Here is an 11943-nt window from a genome sequence, read left to right on the forward strand (position 1 = left end):
ATAGGCCTATACTTGTACTCCTAAAACCCATGTGTGTAAGAATTAGCATTATAAGCATTACTTTACTGGTCACTTTTGTATAAACACAATTTTTCTCCTAGCAGGTGTTTTATATGGAACAATGGTAATATCACTCATAATAACAAGTCATTGTATATGGAGAATTGGGTTCGGTATAACATATTAATTGTAAACCAGCTAATTAACAAGAATGGGCAATTATACACTTACCCTAATTTTATTACAAAATATGGCTTTTTTTGTAAACTAAAAATAATTTAACAAAGTAATCAAGGCTATTCCTAGTGGCGTAATCATTTTAACCAAATTCTCTGATGTAAATATTAATAATACAAGCCTACAAAATCTCCAACATTTTGTAAATGGTCTCTCCTTTTTTGGCAAACGTTTTAATAACAGTTTTATAAGAAACTCCCTTAATGTCGGGTCCAATCCTCCATGTAAATCAAAATGGCTTAAACCTCATTGTATATAGTGTTTGTGATAAATGTACCGTTTGCAATATATCTGTTGAAGATATTGAACATTTATTTTTTGATTGCCCTTTTTCTATTTCATTTTGGGTTGACTTTAAAATAGACATAACAAAAAAATTAAACAAAGCCCTTAATTTAGAACCTCATGGTATTTTACTTTGTTATCAAAACCCACATTTTTCTGATAAACATATTTACATTATTAATCTGTTAATTATCTTAGCAAAGTTTTATATTCATAAGTCAAAAGTAATTCAAAAGAAACCATCATATATTACATTTTGTAACACTGATCTTAAAATATACTTTGAAACCCTTTCTAATATGAGATCACAAAACACGAAGCTTATAAAAATAATACAAATTCTAAAGCTTTTCAAATTTATGTAACTGCCCTAATGTATTATTATTTTTTTCCTGTTATTTTTTATTTATATATATATCTCTGTTTGTATTTGTACTTTCTGTACTGAATTTTTGTACCTAAATCTGTTAACTGTATTTTCTAGTCTGATTTAATGTGCAGGAACCATGGAGGTCCATCGCTGTCATATTTTCTGTAGAAAACTGAAAGACTGGAATCAGAGTGTATATAGACAGCCATAAATGGACAAAACATTGATGTTTCAGTCACTGGAGGCAGCATACCAGTGTGTGTGTGTGTGTGTATTAATTTTGCGTTTTTTTGTTGTTGCTGTTGTTCTGTTTTGCATGCTTTGGGATGTGTAACATTTTCCTATGTTTGCATTGTACCTTTGTGTGATGGAATTGAATAAAGAAAAAATTAGCATTCGCATGGTTTTTAGATGAGCAGTATTCAGTTTCTTCTGTGTAAAACTAAGTCTGTAGTTAACGTTTACATTTCCACATGTTGTTCTAAAACATAAATCACAGCCATTAGTCAGATTTGTGTACTATAGATGCTGTTAGAAAGATAGAGAGTCAGAGACAGACTGTTACATAACTGGTATGCTGCCTCCAGTGGCTGAAACATCAATGTTTTGTCCATTTATGGCTGTCTATATACACTCTGATTCCAGTCTTTCAGTTTTCTACAGAAAATATGACAGCGATGGGCCTCCATGGTTCCCGCACATTAAATCAGACTAGAAAATACAGTTAACAGATTTACAAAAATTCAGTACAGAAAGTACAAATACAAATACTTTTCAGCTTATGTTTGCTTATAAAAAATGTGTAGGTTTATATATTAATGTCTAGTTTGGATTCTGGCGTTGTTTTCTGGTAATATATTTGGATTGTGCTTTATGCTGTTGACTATGAATTCAGACTGAATGTTGATTACATATTCTGACCATCAGGTGGCGCAATTGCTCAAATGTTTTTCAAAACTATATGGCCTTGCCCTTGAGCAATGTTGGTCTTTTGCGCAATATACTGTATATCTCCTTTTGCTGGGGCGCAGTGTTCAACAAATAATACATTCGTTCTTTGAAATCAAATAATAAATGAATTCTATGTGATCAGAAGTTTATGTAGGCTAGATGACAGAACATCACATATTATACCAGATATATTAAAAATATGTGCAACATAATGCCGTTTTACTGTGTCTCGTAATATAGCCTATAAGAAAACCAATCAAATTCCACTCTCACTAAGTTACTTATTTTTCAAAGTCAGTCAGCAGATGAAAAATATTAGTTTAGCATCGTGGTGGATTTCAAGGGACAAGAACTGCATCTGCATTTTAAGCTCTTCTTAAGTGTTTTATCATATTTAAAAGAAATCCTTGGGGCTTAGGGAAAGAAAGGCAATAAATTCATTCATGGATTGACTTTCCAAGTTGCTTAAGCACAATCCCACGCAGGCTGTAGAAATGATGATTTAATGGCCTGTAGAGACATATCTGTAAGATATCAATCCAAACCCTGCGGCTGCCGGTGTCCACCGGGTTTGTGCGCTACCTATTGAAATGCCTCCAGTTGACAGAAACAGATCAGAATCTGGGGGAGAAAGTAGGAGTTTCTGCATAATTGCCCTTCAGCCAATCACAGCTCCCTGTCCACTCGCCTGACCGCGATTTCAGATATCATTTTTAGGGTGTGCGTTCACCACGATTATGACCTAGAGTAGCACAAGGAGCAAAACATGGGCTGTTCAGTTTTACAACTGGGAATCAATTATTTATAAAGATTACGGTTGTGTTTTGTTTTTCCCAGTGAGCTAATTCAGTAGGCCATTAAGTAAAAAAACAGACGTTTTTTCTGTTATCTGAACAATGAACAATACTCTAAAATTTATGACATAAAAATGTTATTTAGTTGCCACATTGCCAGCATACATAAAAATAGTTCAGTGGGCCAAATCATAATGCTTTATAAAGCAATTGATATGAAGAATGAGAAATATTAAGAAAATAACCCCAGTTTTACTTCCAAATGCCCCTGTAACAGTCATATTTCTGTTAACAAGGTTGTTCAGTTCATGAAGTCTTCAGTTCTTCGGGCCCATGGGTGAGCTTTATCTGATGTGTGTGGGAGCCATGACTGGAGGAATCTGACAGCACAGACACTGCTATGTTTGCACTCATTAACTCAGCTATTGTATCCACTGGTCCACGTGCGACACCCCCACGTCTGTCCCAGTTGGAGTATTTGTGTCTGGAGAGTACCGACAGCTATTCAGGACTACAGAAATTCCTGTTTGGACTAGTTGTGTATACTATCATTGTGTTTGTTTGTTTATTTATTTGTAGTTAGTTGGTTGTTATTTAGTGAGATAATTAGACAAGAGGAACGTAGAAAGAAGTAGTTGCCATTCTACACCACTGTTTGTGAACACACTTAATTTTAACAAACACTATTATTTGGGAAAGCGTAATCTGAACACATATTGTTCCAAAGATCTGTGGCGTTCATCACATTTAAATCGCCTGTTTAGAGAAAGCTGATGATGTTTCATGGACCCCTGAGTATGTCTAGAGGCAGGGCAGGAAAAATACGATTCCCCAGGCCAAAACATTAGACTGGAACTTCCTCGCTTCCTGAGTCATGCGCAAGTTTAGGTTTGAACAACTGGATTCCGTCATCAACACCCATCTGCAGGCATCATGCATCAGACAGAACAGTAATATACTGTTGATGTGAGCAATCCACACCAGCTGGGACTATTTCACACGAGGTGAAGAAACACAGCGTGTTCCTGATAACAAGGCCTATTTTCAAAAGCTAAAATTCTGTCATGATTTACTCATTGCCATGTGTTTCGAAACCCAGCTTCCTATCTAATGCCTTCAGAAGTCATCTGGGATACTTTTCTGGTCATTTTCTGGCTCTTTTGGAGCTTGACAGCCCCTGGTCACCATCCACGTTCATTGAATGGAAAAGAGCAGCTTTGACATTGTGCTAAACATCTGCTTTTGTGCTCCACAGATGCTGGAAGCATCCATCGTTGGTGGCACAAAGCCATGGTGAAGTTAGATTGTTATCGGCCTATTGGAAGGTATTAACCAGTCTAGATTAGTCAACTGGACTTGGTCAGGCCTCAGCGCATTAAAAACATTACAGTTGCTTTACGTTACAGACCAGTAATGACTTTGATGGTGCAGATAAGAGGAAATGGATCTGGATGTTTTTGTGGTTCTCATGCACAACAGGCGAAGATGGCCTGTCCTGCAGACAGATCATGTATCATAAGCCAACTCTGTAGCTGAACTTCAGAGATAATGGACCCCATATGGGCAGATGAGAAGAAAATGAGGATTTCAGGAGACATTAAATCATTTATGAAGACTACAAGAAAATAAAATGTAAAAGTGTAAGTTCCTTTCCAACAGTAAATTTGGTTGAAATTTGGTGGAAATGGAAATAAAATATATTTAATGATCATTTAGCTAATTATGAAAACTAATCTCTCTGACGTTTCAATATGAAAAGGCATTTATGCACGTGTTATTTTAATTTGAGACGTGATAGAATCATTTCAAATCCTATCCTAAAGTTTTAGACCACACAGCGAGACAAAGTGAGATCAGGCAGTCAACAGATAAAACCTCTGCTCGGTTTGCTGTACGCTGCACTCGACTGGGACATTTAGTGGTTGCATAACTTCCGATGCATACTGTTGTCTTAATCTATTTTCCTCAAAGCAAAATGCAATTGCTTGCACCTGTTAACCTTAAGTATGGGGTTTTTGGTCAATTTACAGGAATAGTGTAGCCAAAAATGACAAGTCTGTCTCCATATCGTTTCAATCCCATATGACTTTGGCAGTGAAACAAAACAAGAGATGCTTTGCGGAATGTCCAAGCTGCTCATTTCCACATAGCAAAAGTGAATGAGGACCACAGACAATCAACAATTTGATCACTGTTTACTTTCATTGTATAGGAAACAGCAGCTTGAATATTCCACTAAATGTGTCTGTTTGTGTTCCAAAGCCATTCAGGTTTGGAACACAAATTTGTTTACGTACTTACTTTTTATTGATTTTGTCACGTTTAGTAGCCTTTGGACAGACAAACTGCTTTCCGTTAAAGTCTTATCTCATCTGTCTGTTAAGACACGGTATAAAGCAGTCAAAAGCTGCTTTTAGCTGTCTTTCATCAGGTTCCCTTCCCGTATTCATTCAGCAAGTGGAGGATGCAATACTTAACGTATTTAATAGCAGATCCTGACAACATACGCCATTTAACTTTACTGAGTCATGCCACACGTAATTACTAATGTTTTGATACCGTCTGGGTTGCACTTCCTGCATGTTTTGAATCGGTAAACCGGCCTGTAACGACACACAATGAACAAATTAGGGGCGCCATTCATAATGAGTATGACAACACAAGTGACGCACAAGTGGTGATTCTCTAGCAGTGGAATTTTGAATAAAAATGTCACATCATATATGAATTCATTCCAGGATGTGGCAAACCTTCTAAGTTAGGCATAACAAGAAGATCGATTTACTTCTATATGGTGTACAGTGTGGATTTACTTGAACACCCAAACTTTGTTTCTTATTTGGACAGAAGTCAAACATAATTTCAGACACTGAACACCTGATGACCTCCTTCTGTCATAACAAGAAAATTAAATCAGGCCCGTAAATTGCTTTCAGGAATACTGTGGAACATTCTAGACAAACAGAAACAGCTATTTTTATAAACACGGAGAAAAGGGAGACGTCGAAACAATGCATTACAAACATTTTTATGGAATTGTTATGGCCTGCTAGAGCAAACAATTAATCATACAAACTAATATAAAATATTTACAACATTTATAAAATGTTATGGAAAAATACTAGATATTTTCTACAATTTCATTGGCAAGAAATGTATTTTTAGACATTTTATTCCAGAAATTAATAGATACAAAAAAAATGCCATTATCACTTCATTATTAAATATTAGAAATAACTATTTTTTAAATTTTATAATTATTTCTAAATTGCAAAATAATATTTTCTATGAAAAATGCCATATTTTATTAATACTTGTTAATATTTGAGATTATTATTATAATACCTTATTATTTTATTAATATTTATTAATAAAATATACATTTTTATTGTTATAATTATTATTATTATCTGTATGGTTAAAAAATGTTTTGTTTGTGTGTGTTTAATTGTTTTATCAATTTGTCAAATTAAATTACATGAATTGGGTTCCAAAATCTTATCAGTCAGCAAGAACCATGAGAATCAATTTAACACAACATTAATTTAGTGTTTTAATAAAAAAATGTAAGTAAACAATACAAAAATATGCAATTGAATAAACTGAATTTTACAGTATATATTCAGATACTGCAAAAGGTCTCTATTTACAGGAGGGTTAAAATATATTCTGACAGGAACGCATGTAACAAACTTGTACAATGATTTACACAAATATCTGCATCTACCAAACTGTCTGCTTCATTTTCGCATAACACCATCCGATTTACTGGGGATCAGATAAAACACTTAGTCACTGAATTTCTCCTTATGCCCATTGAAGCATACAACAGGGTCAAGTGACCGTAAAACTCAAACAGACACAAAATGACAAAAACATAACCCGACAATGTGAAAACCATTAAAACAGCAGAATGTACTGTACATTCTTTGACTGTCCCAGCGTCCTCGTAAAAAACTGCTGCCATGAGACTGTAGCTGGTAATTTCATTGCTTGGTGGGTGGCTCAGTTTGGTCTTCACGTCAGCGTGAACATGGCCTGGAAGCGTAGCTGTTTTGGCTGAGTAATCCCTCTGAATACAAACAGTACACGCACAACACTTTATCTCAATGAGTAAGTAGTCTCCCATGTCCATAAGAATTTCAACTGTAAGTCCACATGGATTTTGCAGAGAGGCACGTTTTTGGGAAAACTGTACTTAGGAATGTTCAGGAAGATATTTCAGTGGTTTTTGGTCATCGTTTGTGCTGGTTACTATACTATGTGCTTTGTTCATAGTAGAGTTGTCACAAAGCTAATGGCTGGCAATGCTGATTGATATCCTTTGTCTGGCATACAGAGCTCATGTCAAGGTTCTTAGAAAACTAGGAAAATGTTTTAAAACGATAATTTACAGGTCTGGAAAACCATGGGAATTAACAGTTAATATAATAATACAAACATAAAATATTTAAAACATAAAATAATATAGAAAACATCAAATGTTATGGAAAAGTAATTTTCTAAATTATTTAATTGACAAGAAATAGCTCTTTGTGAAAAAAAAAATCATCTAGTAATCATCAGGAGATTCAAAGGTACAGGAACATGCATGTTTACATTATTAATTTCTGACATGTACATGAAAATTGTTATGGCCTGCTAGAGCAAACAATTAATTCCAGTTCCAATGTAATAAAAGAGCCCTGGATCAGAATATAAACATCTCTCAAAGTTAAACCAGATGCGGAGTGCAGTCGGGATTCAGGAGAGCCTCTCAAAGAGGGGGAAAAACAAGAGAGCTTTTTCAGACAGGAAAATGAGTCAATAACCCCTATATTTCTCACTACTGCCACTATTAGTTAAGGGGCCGACTCACAGACAGCCGACTAACCCTTTCAAGTATCCCAACAATGTTATATAATGGGGAAAAATCAAGAACTTTAAATACTTAGAAAGAATGCTTTGAATTAAGGACTCCTGTTCATTTTTTTTTGTATTTTCTTTTAGGCCACCTGGGGACTCTGAAAAAGCCATATGAAATATTAGCAATAAATATTTTAACATTATTATTATATTATTAGCATTTGCAAAATTTACAGTAATTTAAAATAAAAATATTATAAAAATGTTTTATCTGTTATCAAATTATTTCACTGATAACAGATCACTCTAACTTGTAATGTAGACACATGCATTTTCTGTAAAGCTGCTTTGAAACAATGTGTATTGATATTTATTAATAAAATATACATTTTTATTGTTATAATTATTATTATTATCTGTATGGTTAAAAAATGTTTTGTTTGTGTGTGTTTAATTGTTTTATCAATTTGTCAAATTAAATTACATGAATTGGGTTCCAAAATCTTATCAGTCAGCAAGAACCATGAGAATCAATTTAACACAACATTAATTTAGTGTTTTAATAAAAAAATGTAAGTAAACAATACAAAAATATGCAATTGAATAAACTGAATTTTACAGTATATATTCAGATACTGCAAAAGGTCTCTATTTACAGGAGGGTTAAAATATATTCTGACAGGAACGCATGTAACAAACTTGTACAATGATTTACACAAATATCTGCATCTACCAAACTGTCTGCTTCATTTTCGCATAACACCATCCGATTTACTGGGGATCAGATAAAACACTTAGTCACTGAATTTCTCCTTATGCCCATTGAAGCATACAACAGGGTCAAGTGACCGTAAAACTCAAACAGACACAAAATGACAAAAACATAACCCGACAATGTGAAAACCATTAAAACAGCAGAATGTACTGTACATTCTTTGACTGTCCCAGCGTCCTCGTAAAAAACTGCTGCCATGAGACTGTAGCTGGTAATTTCATTGCTTGGTGGGTGGCTCAGTTTGGTCTTCACGTCAGCGTGAACATGGCCTGGAAGCGTAGCTGTTTTGGCTGAGTAATCCCTCTGAATACAAACAGTACACGCACAACACTTTATCTCAATGAGTAAGTAGTCTCCCATGTCCATAAGAATTTCAACTGTAAGTCCACATGGATTTTGCAGAGAGGCACGTTTTTGGGAAAACTGTACTTAGGAATGTTCAGGAAGATATTTCAGTGGTTTTTGGTCATCGTTTGTGCTGGTTACTATACTATGTGCTTTGTTCATAGTAGAGTTGTCACAAAGCTAATGGCTGGCAATGCTGATTGATATCCTTTGTCTGGCATACAGAGCTCATGTCAAGGTTCTTAGAAAACTAGGAAAATGTTTTAAAACGATAATTTACAGGTCTGGAAAACCATGGGAATTAACAGTTAATATAATAATACAAACATAAAATATTTAAAACATAAAATAATATAGAAAACATCAAATGTTATGGAAAAGTAATTTTCTAAATTATTTAATTGACAAGAAATAGCTCTTTGTGAAAAAAAAAATCATCTAGTAATCATCAGGAGATTCAAAGGTACAGGAACATGCATGTTTACATTATTAATTTCTGACATGTACATGAAAAAACCACAATAAATACCTTGATAAAGGCAGCTGATGTATGAATATAGGGTGTTAAAGGGTTAGTTCACCCAAAAATGAAAATGTCATTAATTACTCACCCTCATGTCGATTTGCATCTATTATATCTGTGTATTTAAACCATTGCATAATTGTTTTAACAATTTCTCAAACTGAATGACATAAACTGGGCTACATAATCTTAAGCATGAATCATCAACAATCTTGAAAGTTATAATAATATATATAAGTTGCAAATATCTTTTTTATATATTTTATTCTGTGGCAAAAATGGGCTTTCATAACATATAGTATTGTTATACTAGAAGACACAGGGACTCAAATTTGTTTTAAAGGGTTAGTTCACCCAAAAATGAAAATGTCATTAATTACTCACCCTCATGTCGTTCCAAACCCGTAAGACCTTCGTTCATCTTCCGAACACAAATTAAGATATTTTTGATGTACCTGTAATCTGAGAGCTGTCTGGCCCTCCATAGACAGCAATACAACTGAAATGTTCCCAAGTCCAGAGACGTAGCAAGGTGATCGGTAAAATGGGGTTCAACCATAATTTTACGAAGCTACGAGAATAATTTTTGTGCGCAAAATAAAAAAAAATAACGAATTTATTCAACAATTCGTCTACTCCGCGTCACCCTGTAGCGCCATTTTGGAGAATATCCGCTGGACATAAACAGCGTATGCTTTTCTGTGTCAGCTGCGTCACACGGATACGCTGTTTTCGTTCAGATCAAATCACAACAACGTAGGAAACAGATCCGGCGTGACGCAGCTGACACAGAACAGCATACGTTGTTTATGTCCAGCTGATACTCTCAAAAATGGCGCTACAGGGTGACGTGGAGGAGACAAATTGTTGAATAAATGCGTTTTTGTTTTTTTTTGCGCACAAAAATTATTCTCATAGCTTCGTAAAATTACGGTTGCCTTTAAATATGAATTGCATGCTTATAAAATTAGGGCTGGGTATCGTTAAAAAAAATTTCGATATCGATATCGATACCTTGACTCCGATACCGGTTCCTGAACGATACTTTTTTCGATACCAATTTTATGAAATCCATTTTAACAAGATTACATTACACATTACCTCATACAACTTTTTTTTTTTAGTTTGTTGATGTTTATACAAACTAAAAGACTCATCTTCTGAGCCACTGCACAAAGGAACAAAATGTAACCAACACAATAAATCAGTGCAAATAGTTTTAATAAAGTTGAAATAGTTTTCAGTGCAAAATGAACAGTTTTAAGTCAGTATGTGAGGCTCACTGCTGCATACTTAAGATCTTTAAATCATTCAGCAGTTCTTATTCAAAAAAAAAAATTAGCATGTCTGCTTTTTCAGGAGACAGACAAGCCCTCTCTTCACTGATGATGTCCCCGGGACTAATGTCCCTAGGCTACGTTCACACTAGTGCGTTTTCTTTTTAAAACGCATAGCTTAGACAGAATCATCATTTCTATTCATTTTCCACTGATTTACTGATGAGCATTAGCTGTTTCTAGTGCTGTCTGCCTGTGTTTTCTCTGCCGCGATCGCTGTTCTGACTCAGAGGAAGCTCATTCGCTGCTCACATGTCAGTCATATTATGCGTTTATAACCCACCCTGTCTCCTATGACGAATGTGTGTTACACTTCCAGAAAAACATTTACAGGGATGAAACATGAAGCTAATAAACATGCGATTATGACAGTATATGATTTGTATGTTATTTTAATGAGATTCTGCCAATTTTCATACAATAACGGGTGTTTACATGAGAAATGCTAAGCAGATGTAGCGATTAGCTCGATATAAATGGCTATAAATAACATATTTCTGCAACATTATATGACCAAAACCCTCATTAGATCGTAATCGGAGGTTATTACAAACACTCGATGGTGGTTTAAAGTGAGTTTTGAGTAAAAGCATAGTATACATTTTATAAATTGTCTTATGTAGCATGATGCTACAGTGTGCATGAATGGTAATGTAACATGTGTTTTCCTTGATGCCTCGCCAGAGGCAATCACTGATTTAGGCACATCAAGCATGCTGCATGCTTATTGGCTCACTGACATTGATGAGATTAACCCCTTAGATATCGAAATTTGGTGCCGAACAACAAGACCTTTTTCGATACTCGATGGTATCGAGGCAATTTGGTCGGTGCCTAAAAAGTATCAAACTCGATACCCAGCCCTATATAAAATACTAGTAGTGGTTCTTTGGTACAGAGGGCCGTGTTGTGAGACTATATGGTTTCAAACAGGTTCTCTCACGTCTTATGTGCCATCATAATATGTACAGGGAGCGGATCTGCTCTTGACTCTTCCTCAGAAGAGTGAATTTTCCTCACTTCCTTCATTACCTGTAAGACACAACGTTAAAATGAGTTCAACAAGCCCAGTGTGGATATATCAGAAACAAGCAATTCCAGGTGTGTAAAAACTTACTTCTGCAGTGTCCATAATGGCGGACCCCTATGGATCGACCCAAAAAGCAGGTAGCCCTACGCAGGTGGCAGGCACTAGTGTAGGTGATGTTATCGTTGCCACAGATGATTTGCTCAGTGACCATGGGCATCGGGCAGGGCGCAGTGCGGCACATGACGCAGTGGGCGCTGTTGGTCTGGTCCGTCACGCAGGTATGCGTCCCAGGACATACAACATTGGAGCAGGACTCTGAAAGAAGAGTGTCAAGGGTCAAGAAAATTATGAAAAAATTAATATATTGAAGAAGATCATGGTAAAACATGCAAGTAATCACCAGAGTCCAAACTATTTTCTACACTAGTTATCCCCCCCCCCCCCAAAAAAA

At 35.4% G+C, this 11943-nt stretch overlaps 1 protein-coding gene across 2 annotated transcripts in view; it reads right to left on the bottom strand.

The window, feature by feature from the left end:
• Positions 1–8081: 8081 nt before the first annotated feature.
• Positions 8082–11943, bottom strand: part of LOC107719601 (follistatin-related protein 3-like) — an 8879-nt gene continuing 5017 nt past the window's right edge. The window contains exons 4-6 of one of the 2 annotated variants that reach the window (XR_001637532.1): positions 11580–11807; positions 11406–11494; positions 8082–8560 (exon numbers count right to left, since the gene is read on the bottom strand). Coding sequence is in view for 1 of the 2 variants with exons in the window: in XM_016527075.1 (XP_016382561.1) it covers positions 11460–11494; positions 11580–11807 (263 nt within the window). In the remaining variant the exon portion in view is untranslated. Of the gene's footprint in view, positions 8561–10639; positions 11495–11579; positions 11808–11943 lie in introns of those variants that run through there. The other variant, XM_016527075.1, reaches the window with a different exon arrangement.

Source organism: Sinocyclocheilus rhinocerous, unplaced genomic scaffold (genome assembly GCF_001515625.1).
Source record: "Sinocyclocheilus rhinocerous isolate Xijiao unplaced genomic scaffold, SAMN03320098_v1.1 scaffold1294, whole genome shotgun sequence".
NCBI classification, from domain to species: Eukaryota; Metazoa; Chordata; class Actinopteri; order Cypriniformes; family Cyprinidae; genus Sinocyclocheilus; species Sinocyclocheilus rhinocerous.